The sequence below is a fragment of the Balaenoptera borealis genome (assembly GCF_965194805.1).
Source record: "Balaenoptera borealis genome assembly, chromosome: 10".
Lineage (NCBI taxonomy): Eukaryota > Metazoa > Chordata > Mammalia > Artiodactyla > Balaenopteridae > Balaenoptera > Balaenoptera borealis.
In genome coordinates this window covers 85,107,593-85,132,800 of record NC_138874.1, presented here as the reverse complement: position 1 = coordinate 85,132,800, position 25,208 = coordinate 85,107,593, and the positions used below count along the sequence as shown (strand labels likewise).

The 25,208-nt window shown below is 40.7% G+C and overlaps 1 protein-coding gene across 2 annotated transcripts; it reads right to left on the bottom strand.

Moving 5' to 3' along the window:
- On the bottom strand, positions 1–21,669 carry CEP55 (centrosomal protein 55). 2 transcript variants are annotated; one of them, XM_082408721.1, is made up of 9 exons: positions 21,545–21,669; positions 19,238–19,432; positions 16,952–17,227; positions 14,693–14,758; positions 6,233–6,383; positions 5,117–5,430; positions 3,382–3,453; positions 2,581–2,706; positions 1–1,169 (listed from the first exon to the last, which is right to left on the bottom strand). In XM_082408721.1, exons 2-9 carry the CDS (start codon positions 19,418–19,420, stop codon positions 969–971), a joined length of 1,389 nt encoding a protein of 462 aa, XP_082264847.1. In that variant the 5' UTR covers positions 19,421–19,432; positions 21,545–21,669; the 3' UTR covers positions 1–968. The 2 variants fall into 2 exon arrangements, with proteins under 2 accessions (XP_082264847.1, XP_082264848.1); XM_082408722.1 differs by lacking the exon at positions 21,545–21,669 and adding an exon at positions 21,273–21,438.
- Positions 21,670–25,208: the final 3,539 nt, after the last annotated feature.

Here is a 25,208-nt window from a genome sequence, read left to right as displayed (position 1 = left end):
AAAACTTATTATATAATTTTATTCTTTTCTCCTCTACATTACTAACAGTAGCCCAGTGTTAAGCATTTTAGAAAACCTGAAGAAATAAAAAATTTCTTGGTTTACACACGCATGTATAAAAATATATATTCAGATAAGCAAATATCTGCTCATTACATCGCCCAGCTTTTGAGAGCGCCAAAAATAAATAAATAAAACACGTGCAAATCAAAAGAGAGGGCTAGGTGGTTTTGTCAAAATTCATTTTAACAATTTTAGCTAACCAACATGTGCTAATGAAATTCAAGTTAAAGTTATAGCCAGTTAACATTACAGAAAACATTGTGTGTGGCTACTAAGGAGTATTCCTTAAACAGAATCTGCTTTGTGCTTAGAACACAGGTAGGTTTACAGTTTCAACAGTCAGCAGCAATAAAGATCAGGAAAATCCCCAACTTTTCTAATAACCGCTCTATCATAGAAAGGAAAAAAAAAAATGAAAAAAGTATCACCATCTTTTCACAATGGACATCAAAATCAGAACTGTAGGCTTAATAAGTGCTTGGATTAAAAAATACTAACACAATAAGATCCCTGGTTAATTACCTTTGATTTTTAAAAATCCACAAAACATAAAATAGTTGCTTGTTGGTGTAACAAATTTGACCCACAAGCAATAACCTGAACTATCTTTTCTCCATCAAGTACTTCAACAGTGCAAAATGTTAGTCATCTCAGCATTCAATGCTCTCCACATTCTGTCACTAAAGCCTCAAGATGAACCACTGCAGGGAGGTATCACTGCCAAGGAAATGCAAATCAGGCAAAAAATAATAATAATACAATGATTCACTCCTATGCCAGAGTCTCAAAGGTATATAGCCACTTTCTGATCTGAGGTGAAATAAGTAATTCAAAATGTCCATAAGCTAATGTAATAAAATACAGTACTGAATCTTTTGACACAAAAACAAAGAATAATTATACTGTTACTCAGAACAGTATTCAACATGGGCGAGTAGATCTCGATGTTCGGTGGCTGGATACTGGATATTGCACTTGGGACATTCCACCAGGCTTTCATTTAGTGCAGCAGTAGGACTTTTTGGTGAGGCAACTTTTCCTCTGTTTTCAGTCTCTCCTTGGCAAGTGACTAATGGCTCTGTGAAGGCAAACTCTCGAAGCTGCTTCTGAAAAATAAATGTCAAACGAACATGGTTTGTATAGATGGACTACCATCCAGCAGTTGTAACTGCTCCATAGGTACTCCAGTCGCTTCAGCCCTGTAGACAGATTTTCTTCTGAATCTCTGGTCACCCGTATTATGGTGGTAACATACAAGGCGGTTATAAATCACCCAAATTACCCAGGAAGTACTAGGGTTGGGTGTTTACATAGATAGGTTTTATTAAAATGCTTAGAGCCAAATGTAAAGGTGGGCGGGTGGGCAGTGCTGACAAAGTTTGCTAGGTTTGTAAAGGAGGGGTAACTTCAGTAATAAAGAACTACATGGAATTAAGAGCAGCAAAGAATTTTAGCAGGTCAAACAGGTTATACACAGAAATGACTAAGATGTTGTATAATTCCTTTGTGACTTCCCTATTTCCTGATTTTTTCCCTGAGGAATTTAGAATAGTCAGTAAAGCTTAAAAATGAGCACTTCACAACATAATATGAAGATGGTGGATGGTAGGAACACAAAGAAAAATACAGGAAAATTATGGATTCTTTTGCATACCCTTTGGCTTCCTATACTTTGAAAAACAGTCATCAACAGGAATGAATTATAAATTTCAATTTCAAATATTATAAATGGTCAATATCAATGACATAAATAGAGCCAAAAATTTATTTTCTGTCTTTTCTTCATAAAGAAATTACAAATGATTTTAACAACTGCTTTTTTCTCTTTTGAAAACTGAGGAATTCTGTTTGTAACATTTCACCATCTGCAAATATTCTGCAGTACTAGGATGATATATGAAATGTGTGCTAATGGGACATAACACACACAGACCCTAACAGATTTGGTCCAAAGCTTATTAATAGGATGAAAATAGGTAAATCAAAAACCATTTCCTCATAGAAGCATGTTATTTAAAAGGTTAATGTTTAAAAAGATTATGTGTTCAGGGTAACCCACAGAAAGTACTCAACTCAATATGCCTAGAAGAGAGTATTAACAGTAATAGTCCATTAGCCCTAAAACCAGCATTTTTTTCTTTCTTTCTTTTTAAATAGAAAAGAATAATTTCAATTCAGGATGTACAACTGCCCTGCCTTGCCCCCTGTATCCCCCAGGCCAGGCACTGTTTAGTGCCTTTAGAATCACAGAGCCCAGGGTGGGTGAGGAATGATCCCAGGCACCGGTAATGTTATCATTACCAAGAGGCCCATGATGTCCCTCTGTCTAGTCCGCTGAACTGATGCTCAAAGGGCAGTTGCTTCAGAAGAGACAGGGGATTTGATTTGATTGATTTGAGAAACAGCCATTCTTTAAGCTGTATCCTCCTACTTCAGGAAATGGTTTTACACATAAATAGAAAGATGGCAGAAAGAGAAAGATGAAAATAAGTTTTAGTTTAACCATTCCGAACTCACCAAGGATTCCAACTGTGTTATTTGATTTCTTGCTTTTCGGAGCTCCTTAAGAATTACATGCAATTGATGCTGCATATTTTGACGGTCAAGTTTTTCATTTTCAAAGTCTAAAGTACATGCCTGCATCTAGAAAAAATGCCCAAGACAAGATAATGACAGCTAGCATATACTGTCTAGTTTTCTTGACTGGATGCTTGCATTTTTTTTTTTTATTAGCACAAGAAGCAAACATGTATTGTACCATTAGAGCAAGAATTCCTCTGAGCACAGTGAGATGTTGATAAATGAAAAAGCTTTGTCCAAGGAGCAAAACCAAAGCTTGAGGTATAAGTGAGTGAGGAGCAGCTTAAGAAGTTGCTGGTTAGAATTCGTCCTCCCCATCCTCCTTTTTGTGGGGAAGGGAAAGAGATGGCTGTTCCCTGGTTTGGAATATACTAAAAATCTCTGGTGTCTCTTCTGAGAATAACTGGTGTCTCTTTGAGTTCCACTTGAAGTTATCAAGCAGCCCTATTAGGGACATCCAGTCAGACTAGCAGCCATTTAGGGAAGAATAAAATTTGCGAGGACAAACATCTACCTGTCAAGAAAATTGCCATGTCACCTTAGAGAATCTGGTTTAGCCTAAAGATAGTAACGGGAACATATGGCTGGCACAGATAGTCACTTTAAATATTTTGTTAAAGTTTTTAAGAAACATTTTCTATGACTTTCAAATGTTTCTTCACAGAATAGTGTAAACATGAGGAAAAATTCCATTTTCTAAAGGGTTAAATGGAATTTAGAAGCAACCCCAATGAATACCTGTTGTTCCAACAGAGCTACCCTTGTCTGCTCCTCTTGCTGCTTCAACAGAGTCGTGTAAAGAAACTGGACCTGTAGGATGTAAATAGAACCAACACTGTCACATTGACATTTTATGGTTTGACCTTGACCTGGGATGCATAACAGGCTCACATTTCTAACCAGGGCAACACCTGCTCTTCTGGGCGAGTCCTTCCAGCTGTGGTTGAGCAGCCTATCTATATAAGCAGCTGAGCAGTACCGCCCAGGCCAAGAGTTCCCTGAGGCACAGACTGAATGTTGATAAAAAACACTAAACCGCAGTGGACACACCCACTTTCCTTCAGGTTCTGACATCCACTAATATTTCTGAGTAGGATAACAAAGCTGGCAGAGCCTGGCCACCTCGGCCAGAGTAGAAGCAAAATTCTCAGTCACTTCTGCATAATCTTTCATAAATAGCACTGCTTGCACCTGCAGGCAGAAGTAAGGGTGGTAAAGACTAAGAAGGCAAATGTTACAGACTATTTTTTTCCCTCTCTCTCAACTTTTGGAGGATTTTAAAAATTACTATTCTTTTTTTTCTTAAATTAATTTATTTAATTTTTGACTGCGTTGGGTCTTCATTGCTGCACTTGGGCTTTTTCTAATTGCGGTGAGCGGGGGCTTTTCTTCACTGCGGTGCGCGGGTTTCTCATTGCAGTGGTTTCTCTTGTTGCAGAGCACAGGCTCTAGGCGAGCGGGCTTCAGTAGTTGTGGCTCGTGGGCTCTAGAGCGCAGGCTCAGTAGTTGTGGCTCACAAGTTCAGTTGCTCCACGGCATGTGGGATCTTCCCAGACCAGGGCTTGAACCCGTGTCCCCTGCATTGGCAGGCGGATTCTTAACCACTGTGCCACCATGGAAGTCCCCAAAATTACTATTCTAATAGTAGCAATAACTAACATTTACCTAGCCCTTTAATTTACAAAGCGCTTTTACATTCTCTCAGTTGACCTTCATAAAAGTCCTATGAGGCGAGAAAAGGTTGTTATATTTACTATTATTAATTTGACACAAATAACCTGCAAGTCAGAGAAGTTAGCTGATTTTCCTCAGGCCACACAATTAGAGACCTGGTATGGACCTCAAATTATGTCTTTTCCATTATTTCATGCTGCCAGGCAAAATTTAAATTAATGAGTTTCTGTTGAAGTAGTATTCAATTCTAATAATCCTCAGTAATGCCAACATTACTGAGACGGACATCCTGGATCCGGCTGTGAGCATAGTGAGAACGTGGAGGGCGTCTGGTAATTAACTTGAGCCAGTGTCATCACAATCTCAGTGCCAGCCTAGGAATCAGCCTTGATCCCCCCTTAACTTCCCCTCTTTCAGCTTCTCACACATACCTAACTCCTCCTCACTCAGCTTTTGTGTCTGTGATTTCCTCCCACTAGGAGGGAATTCCCACAGTCACCCACCTCGCCGGTTCCTTCTCACCATCAGCATTGTCCAAATACCATCTCCTCAGTGATGCTTCCGCTGGCCCCCAATTTCTCTTGGTCATATTACCCTGTTTTATTTTCTTTAGTTTACTTGTTTATTTAGGTACTTGTTTATGGTCTGTCTCCCTTCTAAGTATGAACTCCTAGGAGGGGGCAGGAACTTGCATTGCTCCTCGCTGGTTCCCAAGTAGTTAAAATAGTCCCTGACACTTAGTAAGTACCATGAAAATTCTGAATTATAAACCATGGAAAACCTTGCTGGTTAGACTCACCTGAGATAAGAGCTCTTCAGATCTCTTCTTCTCTTCTTCAAGTTTTTCCCTGGCAAGATCATTCTCTTCCTTGAGCCTTTGTATTTTCTCTGTTTTATGCCTATCATCTTCCAGATGTTGTACATCTGCCTTTCTTTGTGAACACAACAGCTGATTTAAATCTTGCACTTCTTTTTGGGTTTCTTCATATTTTCTTCGAAATTCACTAAGTTCAAAATTCAACTGAGTTATTGTTTGTCGTTCCACATCAAGATCGTTTTTTGCATTTGCCAAGAGATGGTTGTAATATTTTTGCTTTTCTTCCTGAAGATAACCTATGACAAACACATCAGGGCACAACTCACTTTATAAAAGAGAGAATTTTCCTGAAGAAATAAATGTAAATATGTTTCTATAAACAAGATCACATTTATTTCCTCACCTTCAAAAACGAAGAGTCAAGAGATAGGGAACATGGCTGATATTTGACAGAACAAGAAACAGAAGTTCAGGTATACTACTTGAAGGCACAAAATGAATAAATAGAAGAACTAGAAACAGTAATATAATTATTCTGAGGGAGGGAAAGTCACGAATGTCTAAAGAAAACAAATCAACAAATAGGGCCATTAACTCATTATTTATAGATATGGAGGTAAGTGTCAGAGAAGCTGCAAACCACTTGGCAAAAAAGACAGCATCACTCAGAAGAAACTTCACCTCAGTTCTAGGGTGAGATTCAAATGATTGAAGAATAATGTATAAAGATGTAATCTTTCTCTTGGGATTGATATGAATAACTGCTAAAGGGAAGCTGAGTAGAAAGATAAGGTCAGCACTGGGGGAAATAAAGTTGGAGAAGGACTTTGAAGGAGGGGAAGGATATGCAAGGTGGAGAAAACTTAATGTGCCTTCAGGGCTGCAAGATCCCTTTACCCTGTGACTTATGCCCTTTGGTACCAGAAAACAATGGGAAATGAAACAGACTGGCTAAAATGGTATTTCTTACTTCAGGGCTAGCAGACCTGCTCTTACTTTACTTTATAACACATGTCTATAAGAATCTAAATTTGATGAATCTCTTCTTTTGAAAAATGTCAGCCAGGCCAACCCTAAAGAACATTTTCATACCAGTACCTTCTGATTCAGTCTTTTTTGTCTCCTGTGGGAGTGCATGAACATCTGTTTCCAATTTCTGTTCCAGCTCAAAGATCTTCGCTAAAAGTCCTTTTACGTAGACCTCTCGCTGCTGATCATACACAAGCCATTGCTGATTTTTCTCCAGAGCCTCAAAGTGAAAATGAAAGCAAATCAATAATAAAAACCCAAACTCTTAAAATGGACAAGGGAGCCCAAGGGATGCAGTCTTTTCCAGCACACAAAAACTCTACAGCTCATATCACGGAATGATTCTAGGCAACCACTGTAAAGCTCCTGACACAGAGACACATTCTAAGGCCACACACCTTCAGAATACCTAATAACATGGCAAAGTCACGTCTACATGGGGTTAAGTTCATTTGTCTGCTGTTTCCTATACACAATTTGCTTTGTGTCTGTGTCCATGTCATTCTCTGTAAACAGAATGTCTTTGTGGTAGAGGTGGAAATGCACTGCTCAGATACTCTTTTAAGAAAGAGCTGTTTCCACCCAACATAGGGCTCTGCCTGGGAGCTCTCCACGGGGTGGACAGAGGCTCTGTCAGGTTTGCATGCTGGCCTGACGGTGCCCCTGCCCAGTCCTGCTGCCTTCCTTTTCCTTTCACAGATGTCGCTCCCCAATACACCATTTGCACTGCTAACTCCATTTCAAACTTAAATACCATCCTCTCTCTTTATCACCAATTTTCATCTTTTACATCTTTTAGAACTCAAAAATCCCAAATTGGGACCAGTCATCTGGTTTGTATAGGGGCTTATGAACTCAGCTGTTATATATACATATATCTACATATTTTTAAAAATTATTTTATCAACCATCTTCAGCTTTTTTCTGTTTGCTGTTTCTCTCAAATAGATAGTAAGTTCCTTGAAGTGGCAGACCATGCTTTTCCAAGAGGATTCCCAGCTTTTGCATACAATGTATAGTCAAGAAATTATTGGAATGATGGGATAATATTAATAAAATAAAATAAGCAGTGTCTGTTTAAGTTAGCTGGTAAGAGGGAAAGTGCTTCACTTTACTGTTACTGCTAATATTATTTTTTCATTTCAGTTACATCTTTCCTACAAGAAACTAGATGATGCCTTACCAGCCACCTAGCACAAGCTGGAAAATTTTGTAAAATCACATCTACATTTTCTGTGGATCATACCATCTGATCTGTGGCAAGACATTAGCAAAATATTCACATAAGAAGCTACATTAAGGGCTTCCCTGGTGGCGCAGTGGTTAAGAATCCGCCTGCCAATGCAGAGGACATGGGTTTGAGCCCTGGTTCGGGAAGATCCCACACGCCGTGGGGCAACTAAGCCCATGTGCCACAACTACTGAGCCTGAGCTCTAGAGCCTGCGAGCCACAACTACTGAGCCCACATGCCACAACTACTGAAGCCCGCACACCTAGAGCCCGTGTTCCGCAACAAAAGAAGTCACTGCAATGAGAAGCCCTCGCACCGCAACGAAGAGTAGCCCCCACTCACCGCAACTAGAGAAAGTCCATGCGCAGCAACGAAGACCCAACACAGCCAAAATAAATAAATAAATAAATACATAAAAAAAAATTGAATGAAGTTTCATATTTAAAAAAAAAAAGAAGCTACATTTACTTCAGTGGATACAACAAGGTAGAAGATATGGACAGAGGTGTATAGATTTATGAAATTTCTTAATGAAAAATTCTATTGATATTTTGATTGTTAACTAGGACAAATTCATATATCTTCTGATTCTAACTCTCACTTCTCTTAACCACTGGATCCTTGCAAATTCAGTCAAAGGCAAAGCCAAAGGAGCCTGTGGGGCATCCCCAGCAACTGTACAGACCTCCTCCCCCTCATCCATACCTCCTGTTTTGCCAGTAACAGCTTTCATTGTTGTTATTGAAAGCAGGACGTAGATTCAGGTTGAAAGCTAGCAAAGAAGGCAATTCACCTGTGGGTACTAGAGGGAAAAAAGTCTTGAAATTCTTATACTGTAGCACCAACATGCAATGAGATTATAACTCCTCTCTCCTTTCCAATCTAGGTCTTCAGTCCAAGAGGATGGGACCGCCCCCCTTTCGTTCTATGTTACCGGGAGGCTGGGGAAATAAGTCTCAATTACTATTTGTGTAAAGAGAGCATGCACGGCTAAACCTGATGTCACATGCATAAAATGTTATGGGTGAAGGGCCCCAGGAGGAGGCGCACACAGTGACGCTAACACCCCTTCGCAATGGCCAAGCTCACTGGTACTGAGCCCTCTGTCCCTGCTGCCCATGCTATCACCTGTCTGTCCCCACAGGAATACCTGCTGGAGCAATGATTCACTGCTGGGTCTTGGTAAACCCTGATCATTTGGGGATTTAGAAATCCTCAGTTGGAGGGTGATTTCCCCATTGAGAAGAGTGAGAGAAGATGCAGGCCAGGACCAAAAGCTTTAAGTCAGTTAATACAACGATAACTCAGTATTTTGAATTAAAATAGTTACTGCTAATAAGTTCAGTTCAACCTCTTCCTTGGTCCCCCAAAGTGCTAAATTTTTCTACTTATATTAAATAACTGAGAATATTTTAAAGCTTCAGGACACCACTTGCTGAACTGTAGCTATGTTCCCTTAGGCTGACATTAAAATTGTCCACCATCTGCCGCCTCCCATCTCTTCAGGTCGCAGCCTGGCCTTTCCTCTCCTCCACTGCTGCCTTGTTGTCTACACAACTGTGCACACACTCTGTGCCTCTTCCCTCTGTGCAGAGTGCCCTAGAACCCCTTCCTGTTACCTGCCCACTTAAATACCACATTTTCATCAAGTTCTGATGAATCCAGGCTTGTCTTTCAAGGCTTCTCACCATAACTGTCCTCATTAAGCTTCCTCTCCTTCCTAAGCCAATAGTGATTTTCATGTCCACTCAATCTATTCGGCATCTTATACTCATGACCTTGATTGTCTCCTGATGATACTTATCTTAACTACATCCTGAGCCCTCTGGACAGCTGAGCACAGGCTTGTTTAGATATTTTCTTTCACAGTTCCTTGTTTGTGTTCACTGTTTCCGTAACCAGTGGCTGCCTGATAAATGTTTGTGAACGATGTTGACAACATGGGGTGGGGAAACAATGGCTGCAAGAACAAGCAAGCCTTGTAGGCCCAAACCAGAGTTTGTGAGTGTTCAGGGAAGAGGAGAGGGCAGGAAAGAATCTAGCAGTTCCTTACGCACAGTAGAACAATACATTTAGAGTGATTCAAAAAGAATAAAACATTTTCAAAAATCGATTACTCATTAACTAAGTAATGCGTAATGGAACTGTCACAACTATTTCTATAATCTTACAAGTGTATAATATGTATCCTTTATGTCATAATTCATCCCAGACCTGTTAGAATTTACTATTATCAATAATGAAAATGTGGCAGCCAGGATGTGTAACTTCTTAACCTTCAGGGCTGCCAGAAAGAGATGGCAAAAACACAAAGTTCTTAACAAAAAAGTTGCATGGTGTAACTCTACTGAAGTAACATATACATACTGGAATACATTTTCAGAAGTGTTCAATTCTTTATGAATCATCCTGCATTTGTTGTAGGTACACTGTAAAAGGTGGGGCTCCTGCCCCCCGCCCCACAATCTCACTCTAGAAGTGTGAGATGGGATAAGTGGTAAGTACATACTGGAAGTTTTTGGTTGCATATCAGGGCATCTTCTTTCAGGTAGGAATTTTCATCCTTTAAAGATACAGGCAGGGGGGCTTCCCTGGTGGCGCAGTGGTTGAGAATCTGCCTGCCAATGCAGGGGACACGGGTTCGAGCCCTGGTCTGGGAAGATCCCACATGCCACGGAGCAACTAAGCCCGTGAGCCACAACTACTGAGCCTGCGCATCTGGAGCCTGTGCTCCGCAACAAGAGAGGCTGCGACAGAGAGAGGCCCGCGCACCGCGATGAAGAGTGGCCCCCGCTCGCCGCAACTGGAGAAAGCCCTCGCACAGAAACGAAGACCCAACACAGCCATAAATAAATAAATAAATATAAATAAATAAATTAATTAAAGAAACGTTTAAAAAAAAAAAGATACAGGCAGGGACTTCCATGGTGGTGCAGTGGCTAAGAATCCGTCTGCCAATGCAGGGGATGCAGGTTCAATCCCTGGTCTGGGAAGATCCCACATGCCGCAGAGCAACTATGTGTCACAACTACTGAGCCTGCACTCTAGAGTCCGCGAGCCACAACTACAGAGGCCTGTGCACCTAGAGCCCGTGCTCTGCAACAAAGAGAAGGCACCACAATGAGAAGCCCACACACCGCAACAAAGAGTAGTCCCCGCTCGCCATAACTAGAGAGAGCCCGCGCGTAGCAACGAAGACCCAACACAGCCAAAAAATAAATAAAATTAAAAAAAAAAAAAGATTACACCCCAAGAAGTAATCACATATTAAAAAAAAAAAATCCACCTGCCAATGCAGGGGACACGGGTTCGAGCCCTGGACCAGGAAGATCCCACATGCCGCAGAGCAGCTAAGCCCGTGCGCCACAACTACTGAGCCTGCGCTCTAGAGCCCACGAGCCACAACTACTGAAGCCCACAGACCTAGAACCCACGCTCCGCAACAAGAGAAGCCACCGCAACGAAGAGTAGCCCCCACTCACCACAACTAGAGAAAGCCCGCGTGCAGCAATGAAGACCCAACGCAGCCATAAGTAAGTAAATAAATAAATAAATAATAAAAATTTTAAAAAGATACAGGCAGTTGAGCTCTATGTCCAAAAAGATCTCTATATAGGGAAACTCTAAGTCTAGAGAGTTCCTCCAACCTTTGCTAGGCTGCTTCCACAAGTATCCTAGAAACTCATGAGCAAAGCTTCCAGGTATGGGACTTAAAGGATTTTCAATGTCTGTTTTCTATAAAACTAGGAAATGGATCAGGAAGACAGAGGCAGCCTCTGGAATCAATGACTTAGTCCAGGGCCCTCCCCCCAGCCACTCTTCTCTCTGCACGTGTCAGGCAGTTATAACATTAGTTTTCCTCATATGGCTGAAGAGTTCATTTATCAAGCGGAGATGCTGTATAGCCACTCTGTTTTACACACTCAAATTTAATTGATAAGAGATGTAGCATTGTACGACTCAAAAAGCACGCATATATCCTAATACTTATAAATCATTGTTAGATGCTAAAGATACCTAACTTTATACCGAATTTAAAATATGTCCGTATTTAAGCAATATTTTAATATAAATAATTTAAGTCAATGTTGGACGGTCATGAAAATTTTCTTATTTTAAATGAATCTGTCGATACATTACTTAAGTAGGAGAAGCAAAACTATATTGGTTTAAGATATGAGAGACAATATTCTTTTTCTTTTTAAATATGGACTGCTTCACGAATTTGCATGTCATCCTTGCACAGGGGCTGTGCTAATCTTCTCTGTATCGTTCCAATTTTAGTATATGTGCTGCCAAAGCGAGCACAAGAGAGACAATATTCTAAAAGGCCACGTGATGGCGATGTTACTTCAATAAAGTAGTAAACACTTCTTTACTCCTGACCTCACTGACTCTTTGCATCTACTCTTTCATTTCTTTATAGAATCAATAATAAATGGATTTGATAGCTACCAGTGAATGCTGACATTATGAGTTTTGTATCCTTAGAGTCCTCCTCGCATTAGTTATCTCTTCCAGCTTTGTGTCATCTACACATCTGTTAGACATGCATTTACCATTTCCATCCAAGTTATCAGTAAAAATACAGAACAGGAGTGGGCAAAAGTGAAGCCGTATGGAATGCTACTAAAGCTCTTCCTCCTGCTTTGGCAGGGATCCATTAAATATTCCTTGGGCAAAAACTCTAATGTAGATTGAAACGTTAGCCTATATTGGAGGAAGAAAAAATGTACATCAATTGACAAAACCGGAATATGGATGGTAGATTACACACAAGTATTGTGTCCATGTTAAATTTATTAAAGTTGCTATCTGTACTGTAGTCATGTAAGAGAGTATCCTCAAAAAAAAAAAAAAAAAAAGAGTATCCTCATCCTTAGGAATATACATTGAAGTATATAGGCTTAAAGGGCTGTAGATATATGCAACTATTTTATGGTTCAGAAAAAAATACTGGACTTCCCTGGCGGCGCAGTGGTTAAGAATCCGCCTGCCAATGCAGGGGACACGGGTTCGAGCCCTGGTCCGGGAAGATTCCACATGCCGTGGAGCAACTAAGCCCATGTGCCACAACTACTGAGCCTGCGCTCTAGAGCCCTCGAGCCACAACTACTGAGCCCGCGTGCCACAACTACTGAAGCCCACACACCTAGAGCCTGTGCTCCACAGCAAGAGAAGCCACCACAATGAGAAACCCGTGCACCACAACAAAGAGTAGCCCCCGCTCTCCGCAACTAGAGAAAAGCCCACGCGTAGCAACGAGGATCCAATGCAGCCAAAATAAATAAAATTAAAAAAAAAAATTATATCTGTGTGTGTGTGTGGATGGGGGTGGGGACTGAAAGAGAAAGAGTATAAAATGGGGTAAAATGTTAACAATAGTTCAATTTTGGTAAAGAGTATGTGGGCTTCTATGTACCATTTTCCATTCTTGTAACTTTTCTGTAAATTTGAATTTTTTCCAAATAAAAAATAAAATAATTATTATTTATCTTCCATAATTCTACATTTAAAAATCCGATTTTCCTTTTTTTTTTGGCCTCACTGCACAGCTTTTGGGATCTTAGCTCTCCGACCAGGGACTGAACCTGTTCCCCCTGCAGTGGAAGCTGACAGTCCTAACCACTGGACCACCAGGGAATTCCCTAAAAATCAGATTTTTAAAATCAAGAGCAAGAAATGCCTATTAAAACTGACTTTTAGCTATTCGGTTTCAAAGTTACTGACACTGGAGAATGTTTACAGCATTAACTCCGTGTAATTATTTCAAAATATCAGCGAGACCTAAATGGTAGCTGAGGAATGATACAGCTCGGCCTTAAGATTATTTTAGCATAACAAATACTGATTCTTAAAATAGGTGGGTAAACTTCTACAGGAAGTTTTGTGGGAGCTTTGCAGAGGGTGTAGGATTAGAATTGCTGAGCTCCCCAAAGCCAAATACTGTGACAGTGCAGACTCTGAGGAGTGACATTTCTCTTTCCCTACTGCTAAGTCCTCCAACTATAATTCTCCTCCTGGTCGAAAAGATCTGCTGAGACTCCAAAGGGATAACCAGAGCTAAACCACCTCTTGCTCCCCAAATGTAATTTAATGGTTCTTAAAGGGTGGTCTTCAGACCACTAACAGTAGCAGCAGCACCTGGAGCTTACTGGAAATGGAGAATTTCAGGTTCTACCCCAGACCAATCCTCATTACATAAAAATAACTTCAGCTGCTCTTTGAAGCAGTTAGCACTGAGAAGCCTAAAAATTACCGGTGTTTAAGAAAACAGCATCTATTTTCAGGTACTTTGCTAAAAGAGACACTAGTGAAATTCAAGAAACTCCGCAAGATTCCATTTAGTCATTCTTTCCAATTTTGTAGATGCTGGAGATAGTATATGACATACAAAAAACTTATTTTGATAGTTTTTTAAGAATTATGTTTCTTCTGTATTTTTGTTACCTCTAGGTAAATTACTTTGATGAGGGTATGTGGTACCCAGTTATACAGACACTCAACAGATTTAAATTCTTCTTTTGAAGATCAAATAGACCTCAAGGTACACCTGCTAGATAAGACAAAACAGGAATCTTGAGAGCATACCTAGATCAGGGTAGACATGCCAGTAATATTTCTGGAATCACAATATCTACCTACTGACCCAATAATTAAATCAAGAATTTCATACTTTGCACATCTAATCTTAAAACTTGAAAAAGTACAATGTGAATAGTAGTCTTGTGTCCCCAATTTATTTAATTTCCAATGAAACTCACCAATCCATTTAAGACATAAGTTTGAAGTAATACAGCTTTACCATATATCTAAAATAACCTCATATCAAATTCTAGAAAAAAGAAACATTGAATACACAAAGAATGTGTTTCCTTTTCAAACTATGAAAGCAAACCCTGGTTCCAAGGGAATAATTTCAAACTAAGGAGTACATCTTGCGTGGATAAACAAAAAGAAAAAAAAAACTACAAGTTAAATTACATTATAAAAATCAAATAGTTGAGCAAATTAGATTTAGGTGAAGAAGGGATACTGTTGAGGTATTTGGTAGAAATGGTGATTTCTAGGGCTTTCTATCCTAGAGTCCATACTTAGAGGAACTGGCCTTCTTGAATGCCTGGAAAGAGACTTAAAGGTAGTAACCTAGAGAGCTGATCTCAAACCATTCATTTCTCCATCTCCTCAAAAGATTTTTTTCAAGCCACAGCATTACTGCTGTCAATTTGCATGAAATTTAATAATAAATGAAGTAGTCCTCTTTAGCCATAACTTAATAAAAGAAAAATGAACTTACATCTTTCAGCTGTATTTCCATTTCATGATTACTCAATGATGAACTGAAGCAACTTGCAGCCACAGTCTACAAGTAAATCAATATTAGTTAACATCATAAATTTAACAACAGAAGTTTCCTCATTATATTTAGTTTCATAATAATACAGTATACTTCACAAGGGCATCCCAAAATCCAGATCTGGTATATGCCAGGTGATGGGTAGCAGAGCAGAATTAAGATGTCCTGGAAGCTTTCTAAGCAGATTGGAAACCCTGAGATTTCATATCTAATTTGACCTCTGAGGTCACCTGGACCCCAGGATCGCCAGAATAGCCCTCAATGCATATGAACAGCCCACTGATTTTCACCAGAAGGAGACAAAACAGCTGGGCTATTTAAATGAAATCTGGAAAATATTAAATTGGCAAATAAAAGACGAAAGTTGTTTTCTAGAATTATATTTGTATTAGCAATAGTATTAATTAGTATTCATTCATATAGAACTCAAAACATAATTTGTCCCCTCTTTTTTCTTCATTTTCTCATAGAGGAAAAAAAAGAGGGGAAGTAGGTGGTAAGGTACCCAGGCTAGTCAACAAAACTCATAAAAAGCTATATTTCAGTCTTTTAACAGCTATAAGGAAAGAGATGTATGTGAAGGATGGCAAAGAAGCTCAAAACATTTTTTTCTCCAAAGATGCTCTAGCCACCCTAGTATGTAGCCCTTTCTCCCTCTCAATTTAGTCCTTTAGGTAGAAACTATGACAGAGATAGTTCATCAAATCCCTTTCCTTTCTCCCTGGGCACATTGTGGACTACATTTCCCAGACTTCCCTGTGGTTAGTGAGGTCATGAGACTGAATTCTGTCCAATGGAATGTGAGCAAAAGTGAGATATGCCATTCCCAGGCCTAGACCTCTCACGCTCCGCAATTCTCCACATGCTCTCTAGCCCACAGCTGTGTATAGCGGATCTGGTGGAGGACTGCACCCTGAGGGATGGGGGAGCCACTAGAAGGAAGGAACGTGGATCTCTGAATGACTATGTGGAGCAAAGCCTCCTCCACTCCAACCTGCCCTAGGCTGTGACATGAGGGAAAAGTAATCATTTGTCACATAAGACTCTGAGATTTGTAGGTCGGTTGTTAGGCAATTAGACATGCTGACTAATACAGAAATGAGTAGTGGGTATTCCACAATTATAATAAGAATACATTTTTTAAATTATCATTTCTTCCAAGATTTACATTTCCACCTTCAAAAGTAAAGAAACTAATTCTTGAGCTTTAAGTAAAGGTTTAGTCAACCACATAGGATCTGACTATAATGTTTCATGAGTTTCAGTTCTACGGAAATTCTCTAGAAAAGCTTAACCTCTTTGAACTCATCTGTAGAAACACTCAATTGCCCATCTATGAGAGTACACATAAATTATAGGTACTCTAAACGGGAGATAAAGTAGAAAGACCCTTAACATTGTTGACATATTGTATCTGAAAGCCATAGATTTTCTTCTGTAGGTGGTATTAATAGTTGTAGTATTAGTATTATTCAAATGTCCAAATTTCCAAAAGAATCAAAGGTCTGATCATAAGAAACCATTTATTTAGCACTTACTACATGCCAGGCACTCTGCTAGGCTATTTACATATACTGTAACATTTAATCTCCAGTATTCTTACCCTGATTTTACTGATGTGGAAATTGAGGTTTAGGAGAGGGGTCTGGTGAATTCTAGCATTGTCTCCAAGGCTAGAGAGGTTAAGGAATTTGTTCAGTCACAGAGCTAGCAAGTGGAAGAACAAAGATCTGAACTCAGATCTGCCTATCCACAAATCCTTGCTCTTTTTGCTACACTAGTGACGCTAAAACAAAAGAGAGAGAGAAAAAGCATGTACAGTTAGGAAAAAAGCATACTTGATATTTTAACTGGGTATCTCAAATAAGAAAAACAACCAAAAAATGAAGCCTATTGTTTTCACAATACAAACTATAGAAAAAAGAACTCAACAAAATCTTCCTGGCTGTTGTAGATACACTGCGGATTCTGTATTCTGAATACTCCCTTGCATAAAACAATGGTGTGGGGAGTGGAGGGAGCCATATTACCTATTTTTGCTTATGGAGAAGTACCAGGCTATAAAAAAAAAAAGGAACCTGTTAGTATACTATAGTGTTTCACCATTTGCCAAGCATGTTTTAACAAACTCATTCTCCATAAGAATTACAAACTGTATCAGAAAAGATTAAAAATATCTGGGTTTAAAGAAATTAGTACCTGTGATAAACAAAGCGTATCAGCTTTGCCTTCAAGTTCAGCAAGTCTTGCAGTTGTAGCAGACAACTGTTTTTTCAATACATCTGCCTCTTCAGACAAGGATTTCAACAGCTGTTCCCTCCTTTCACCTTCCTTTGTTTTCTCTTCCAGCTGTTCAAGCAATGCAGTAGTGCTGTGTTTGGCTTTCAGCTCGTCTCTGAGTCGCTGTATTTCTTTGTCCTTCTCTGTGAGGCGATAAGCATTCTTCTCTCTCTCAGCTTCAAGGACTCGAATTTTCTAGATATAAACCAAGAAGAATCTTAGAACAAGGCCAGGTCAAACACAAAAATAAATAGTACATTACAACAAGCGTTTATGAAGTGTTTATTATATATCAAGTCAGCATTATACCAGATACCAGGGCAAAAAAGAAGATGAAGCCTGGGAGGGGAGTCTGGGAGAGAATGGATACATGTATATGCATGGCTGAGTCGCTTTGCTGTGCACCTGAAACTATCACAGCATTGTTAATCAGCTATACTCCAATATAAAATAAAAAGTTAAAAAAAAAAAGATGAAGCCAAGGTCTTATGCTCGGAGAAATCAGAGAGGTAAACCAATACACTAATGCAACATGGTAAGTGCTGTGGTTAAGATATATAGAAAATGAATGGGACATGGACACAGAAAGGAGAGATCAACTCTGTCAGCAGTGGTTAGAGAAAGCTAAAGAAAAGCTGGCTCTCACCTGAGTATCTGCTAGTCATTCCCCCATCATGCCAGTTCTAATAATCTTAAAGGCTAAAAGTGAGTCACACAAAGAGATACATGCTCACTGATGAACTTGAAGCAACAGAATTTAAAAATAACAAAATGTTCTACCCGGATAAAAGTGCATTCATAAACTTGCTTTTTGTTAGTAAATGATTTGGTGTCAAATCTAGAAGGTGACCTTCAAAGGAGTGTTCAACATTTTCAAGGATTTGAAAGATAAAGAAGACATGTTTGTTGAACTCCTGCTGGCATAAGAGAGAACGCATCAATAGAGAGATGATAGAAAAAGTTAGCAGAATGGCTTTACATGCTAACAAAGGAAAAACAACATAAAACTAAAAACTTGCATTTGAGGGTGGGGAAGAGAAGCAGTTGTTCAAATAAAGATGGGGAAATTGAGTTGGACAGTTGTACGAAAATGATGAGGGAATTTTCAGTTGCCTACAAGCTTAAGACAAGACAGTAGTATGATACAGTAACCAAAAAACCGAATTCCATTTTAAGCTTTCATAGAGTATATCATCCAGATAACGGGAAATAATAGTACTGTTTCAACCTGTGTTTGCCACTGTATGCAATACTAGGTACATAATTCAAGAGGGACATGAACACACCACAGAGTGTTCAGGAAAGTGACCAGGAGGAGAAAAAGCCAGTAAAGCCGAAGAATATGGGGTTGGTCTACAGAAAAGTAAGAGGAAGCAAGATTTCCTTGGATATCTGAAAAGTTGTCAATTGGATAAAAAAGAAAAATAGACTTGTTCTGTGTAGCTTTAGTTGCCATAACTAGAACAAACGGGTAGAAGTTACAGGAAGTTTAATTTCAATTGATCATAAAGGGGTTTTGATAGCCAGTGCTCGTCAGAAGTGGAATGAACTGGAAAGAGATCTCTCAGGAAAGCTATTAGATTCCTTCACCGGATTACAAAATAATCTTTATGTCTAAGATTGGTGATATGCGTTAAAAAAAAAATGTGTTAAAATATGTTAACACATATTATGTATTAAAAAAAATAAATAAATGTGTTAAAAAATAATAAATCATTTGGTTTTATGACGTGCCTATAAAGTAAAATTTAAAGGAATCCAATGATATTATTTAGTACAGATCATTTATTATCTATGAACAATAAAAGTACTTTTGCAAAATAAATTACAATCAAATTAACGATTAAATTTTAAATCCTTCCAGTTCTAGCAAATTCCTAACTGCTTTACAGACTATATCATACCAAATTGTAAATTAGGGAAATATAGTTTAACAGAACACAAAATGCTAATATCTGTAATGATTTTACCTTAAAAAAAAAATGAAGACAAAGATTACTTGTAAAGCAGCCAATATACATGATTAAATGGGTTTTTATTTTATTTTATTTTTTTAAATGGGTTTTTAAACATTCACATTAAAAGCTAAATCCCAAAGTTGACATTAGATTTGTTTTTTACATTTAGTGAACATAAAAACTACATTATATCATTATACTTTCTCATCTCCTACAGCAAAGCTTACTACAGTTTAAAGGGTCTTACCTCCAAAAGTCTGTGTCTGTCTTTATCAGTCAGCTTTCCTTTTCCGCTTGCAATTTCATCCACCGATGTTTTTAAGGCTGCAATTTCTCCCCTAAATTTTTCTAATGCAGCTTCTGATTTGGAGTTACTAGGCTTTGGTCCCCATTTACTTTTAATTAAATCTTTGGGACTTCTGGAAGACATCTCTGAAAATGTCTGTAAAAATAAAAATACAGTTATAAGTCTGAGTTTACAAGGTCAAATCTCTGGTTTGAAAAGGTCTAATAACTAATTTGCTAAACAGAAGAACTTTTCTATCTAAATAGAAGTGATATAGCCAAACCAGTAGGGTATGGAACAGGGACTGGGGAAGGCTTCTAGCGTGCTAGTAACACTATATATTTCTAAAATCTGGGTGATAGATACATGGCGAGTATTCAATATGTCAACTTGTACTCTTGTGTTTGTGCAGGATTCTGTATGTGTGTCATACTTCAATAGAAAAGTTTCATTTAAAAAAAATGGAGGGATAACCAATGATTAAACCATTAAATGAAGCCTGAAAGAAGCAGATCACAATCAAAGACAAATTTTTTTTTTTTTTTTTTTAAATGGGAGCACTACTTTAAATTTATTTATTTATTTATTTATGGCTGTGTTGGGTCTTCGATTCTGTGCGAGGGCTTTCTCTAGTTGCGGCGAGCGGGGGCCACTCTTCATTGCGGTGCGCGGGCCTCTCACTGTCGTGGCCTCTCTTGTTGCGGAGCACAGACTCCAGACGCGCAGGCTCAGTAGTTGTGGCTCACGGGCCCAGTTGCTCCGCGGCATGTGGGATCCTCCCAGACCAGGGCTCGAACCCGTGTCCCCTGCATTGGCAGGCAGACTCTCAACCACTGCGCCACCAGGGAAGCCCCAAAGACAAATTTTACCCAAAAATAAAAAGCTAATGATAAATAATGTAATTCTGAATATCTGGACGTTGAAACGTCATTACCTGACATAATGGTGCGTCCTCTGTTTTATAAGCTAGGCCTAGTTCAGATCTATCTTAATAATAATAGTCAGCTGAGAGAGCACAGTGGGCAGAAGTGAGAAGAATCCAATATGAGGCATTTATAGGAAAAAGAGACAATATTCACAGAATTCAGGAATGACAGGAATTAAGAATAAGGAGTAAGGAGAAGTTTAGCATATTTGCTAATAGTATTAGATGACATTTAAGAAGCAAGGGTATAATATAAACTCTAGGAGCAAAATACATAGCAAAAATTACTGTGTATATAATAAAAGTAGTTTTAATTAGGGAGGTTAAAAAGCAATTTTCCACCTATGGATCCCAAGATAAAATAATGGTAATGTGACTAGGGAATCCAGAGGAATATGATACTATTCATGCATTCAAAAAATATTGGAGAATTTAATTTACCAGACAGCGTATTAGGCGCTGGGTATACACTGGCAGAAAAAAGAAAAAAGAAAGAAAGAAATGAAAGAGAGACATGTCCCTTACATAACGGAACTTTCGATCTAGCAGACGCGGCAGGCAGTAACAAGGAAACGAACATAGATTCTCAAGTTGTAAAATAAATGTTATCCAGGAAATGAAAAGTACAATGATAAATGATACCAGTAACAGTAGAGGAGACCTACTTAGACACCTCGGTGGAGAAGGTTTTTCTACGGAAGGGACCTTAAGGGTCATCCTGTGTGGACTCAGAGAGCCTGAAAATACCATTAGTGGGTAAACTGAGTTGAAGAGACCATCTATCACAAGGTTAGCCCTGGAGTTTTGCCCATTCTAAGGTGAAAGACTAAGATAACCAGCAAAGGGCACGACGCCTCTATTACAGGCCACGTCGTCTGCAAGTGGAGGCAAATCTTACGAAAACCCTCACAGAAGATCTCAAGTGGGAAGACAGGCAAAGAAAAACTGCAAAAACGGGCACCTTTTTTCTCACCCCCACTTTGAAGATGTCTGTAGAATAGACATGAAAGTGTCTGCTAATCCGCAAAAGGCTGTACTAACGGAAGACCTTGGCCAAGTCACTCGAACTACCTGCGCTTGTCTGAAAGAGGAGGATAATACCCGCCGCAGGGCTGAAAGGAGGGATCGAATCGGCGACGGCCGTGAGGCACCCAGCCAGGGCCAGGAACCAGTGAGAGCCAGGGAAACGCGATGGGCACCCGGGAGGGCAGAGATTGAACCCCAGCTAACGCGATCTCCCACTGACCCCCCCCTCCCTCGCGGTCTCGCCCGGCCCCGGGGCTGCGGGCCCTGGCCGCCCCCGCCACCCTCCGCGGTCGCCCCCCGCAGCAGCCAGCCGGCACCTGAGGGGAAGCGCTGCGCCTCGCTTCGGCCCAGTCTCACCCTCCGGCGCGGGAGCCGCTTCCGGGAGTTTGAATCCCGCGGCTGTGGGGTGGGGCACGTCACTGCCGGCGGGGTTGAGGCACGCGCGACGGGATCGCGGCTCTCCGATTGGCTGCGGCCTCCGAGGGGCGGGGCCTGGAACCTGAGGGCCGATGGAGTGCGGGCTGGAGACCCTCAGGGCCGGGGTCGAAGGGTGGGGCTGAGGCCGAGAGGCGGGGTCGAAGAAGGGAAGGCTTTCGGCGGACCCGCTACCGAGTTCTGGGACTTTCTCAACGCTTTTCTGAGGTTTCAGACCTCAAGCTCGGTGTTTCTTTGTAAGGAACTGATTTGTGTTTATCCACTTTGGGGCTGAAGCAAATTACTATGCTGAGCGAGATAAACCCAGTGACTGTGAGCGGGGACTAACCAGATCCGCGTCCTTGAGCATGATTCGCCCTTCCGAGTACCAGTTTCGCCCTTTATAAAATGGGAGAATTGGATTCCACAAGGGGGCACAGCCTCCTTGTTTTCCTCTTGGGGTGAGCCTTCCTCCTCCCAGAAATCAGGGTGGAGCAATGGGGAGTGCAGCCTGTGGGAGGATTGATAGGCACGCCCAGATTGAACGCTGAGATTATGAGCCCTAGAGGAAGCAAGCTAGGCAGGCGTTTGCTCCAGATTGCTGCCCTCCGGCTCGGTGTCTATTGGTTAAATACGGGTCCTGGTTACCCGCTTTGAGGACTTTCTCTTGCTAAAACCCAGAGGCACAGAAAGCGTTTGGCAGGGCCTGCCCTTCTCAGGCCGAGCATAGACTCATCAGAGGCTTGACACAATAAAAAGGATACACTAGCAAAACATCCTAGGAAAGCAGCGTCACACAGGGATTAAACTCTGGATTAGGAATGACTTTAGCTCCTGACTGCCTCTTACTAGCTGTGTGTTCTTGAATAAGTTATTAACCTCTCTGAGCCTCAATTTCCTGATCTGTAAAATGATACAAATAATAATATCATAGGGCGGTTATGAGCATTAAATGAGAGAACCCATGTAAAGTGCATAGTGGGGCTTCCTTGGTGGCGCAGTGGTTAAGAATCTGCCTGCCAATGCAGAGGACATGGGTTCGAGCCCTGGCCTGGGAAAGATCCCACATGCTGCGGAGCAACTGAGCCCGTGCGCTACAACTACTGAGCCTGAACTCTAGAGCCCGCAAGCCACAACTACTGAAGCCTGCGCGCCTAGAGCCCGTGCTCCACAGCGAGAAGCCACGACAATGAGAATCCCGCGCACCGCAACAAAGAGTACCCCCACTCACCACAACTAAAGAAAGCTTGTGCACAGCAACGAAGACCCAACACAGCCAAAAATAAATAAAGAAATAAACTTATTTTAAAAAATAAAAAATAAATAAAGTGCATAGTGTTTAGTAAATGCTCAACTGATGTTAGCCATTATTACATAAAAGCAACAAAAACCCTATGTTACTAAATAGAATGGATGAGAAACCATGTAGAGAATTTTAAAGAATAAAAGAAAAGGCAAGGGCTTCCCTGGTGGCGCAGTGGTTGAGAGTCTGCCTGCTAATCCAGGGGACACGGGTTCGAGCCCTGGTCTGGGAAGATCCCACATGCCACGGAGCACCTCGGCCCGTGAGCCACAATTACTGAGCCTGCGCGTCTGGAGCCTGTGCTCCGCAACGAGAGAGGCCGCGATAGTGAGAGGCCCGCGCACCGCGATGAAGAGTGGCCCCCGCTCGCCGCAACTAGAGAAAGCCCTCGCACAGAAACGAAGACCCAACACAGCCAAAAATAAATAAATTAATTAATAAATTAAAAAAAAAAAAAGAAAGAAAAGACAAGAAGGTAATGTTTGGTCCCTGCTGCCAAGGAACTCACATTTCTGATGGAAAAGTGAGGAGAACTGGGCTCTTTCCTATCTGTTGTATTAACCTATCAGATGGGATTAGGGTGAGAGTGAAGGTGTGAATGCTATTCATTGCCCAGAGTTGAGAGCAGCCCAGAGTTGAGAGCAAGGGCAAAATTAGTCTCCATAGAAATCTACAGAGATTCTTGGATGAGAGAGAGAAAGGGAGATTTCCCTGCTCAGCTTTGAGCCAAATGGGGAGAGAAAAGACAGGAAGTGGGAGGAACGATGTGAAGAGGGGTGGCACCTGATAGACAGAGGACCTGGTACCTAGGCCTGCTGGGCCAGACTGCCCAATTACACATCTGCTCCCCAGGTCCCTCTCTTCTGGCAGGAGCTCCCCCTGTGACTGGGGACCCCTGAGGAAAAGGAGTAGGCAGGAGGCTCATTGGCCTGGTGGCTCATTTAATTTTGTAATTGTCATTGTTAGACCCGAAAATCAATGTTTGCCCTTCGCAGGTAGGTGGGGCTAGGCATGAAGTGTGAGAAGCTAGTAGTTTGCAAAAGGCCTGAAGAGGTGATAGTAATTTGATGTTGACAGTTGACTAGGAGAAATCCTGGGACAGGGATTCAAAATTCATCTTTATTCATTAACAAAGAGAAAGGTAATGGCCAAGTGGACTGGATATTTATCTCAATAAATAATTAGGTTATTTTCTTCCCAGTAGGAAGATCTTGGGAAACCAAAACCGTACCAAAAAGAGGCTGAATGGGTTTAGGCTTTATAAAAAGAAATAGTGAGGCTGTTGTAGATGAATGTACTCTTCACCTTTGAAAGGTTATGTCTTCCAAAGGAAAGCTAATGACTACCCAGGGCTTCTCCAGCAGATCCATCTGTGCTTTATTATACCACTTTCTGCAATCATGGAAAGGTTCTTTCTACTCAATCCATTATGGTAGCACTGGCCACATATGGTTGTTGAGTGCTTGAAATGTGGCTACTGTGATTGAGGAACTGAATTTTTTGTTTTGTTTTGTTGTGTTTTTGTTTTTAATACATTTTATTTATTTATTTACTTATTTTTGGCTACATTGGGTCTTTGTTGCTGCACGCAGGCTTTCTCTAGTTGCGGTGAGCGGGGGCTACTCTTCCTTGCGGCGCGCAGGCTTCTCATTGTGGTGGCTTCTCTTGTTGTGGAGCACGGGCTCTAGGCACGCGGGCTTCAGTAGTTGTGGCACGCAGGCTCAGTAGTTGTGGCTCGTGGGCTCTAGAGCGCAGGCTCAGTAGTTGTGGCGCACGGGCTTAGTTGCTCCGCGGCATGTGGGATCTTCCCGGACCAGGGCTCGAACCCGTGTCCCCTGCATTGGCAGGCAGATTCTTAACCACTGCGCCACCAGGGAAGTCCCGAGGAACTGAATTTTTAATTTTACTTAATTTAAATTTAAAAACCGATGGTTGATTCAGTTATCAAAAAAACTTTTATGTTTGGAACAACTTAGGTATGTAAGCCTATTTTTTTTCTTTTTGAAATTTTGTTTTTTAAAAATTTTTTGTTTTATATTGGAGTATAATTGATTCACAATGTAATGCTAGTTTCACATGTACAGCAAAGTGATTTAGCCATACATATTCATACATCCATTCCCTTTCAGATTCTTTTCCTATTCAGGTTATTACGGAGTATTGAGCATAGTTCCCTGTGCTACATAGTACATCCCTGGTGATTATCCACTTTACATATAGTAGTGTACATATGACAATCCCAACCTCCCAATTCATCCCTCCCC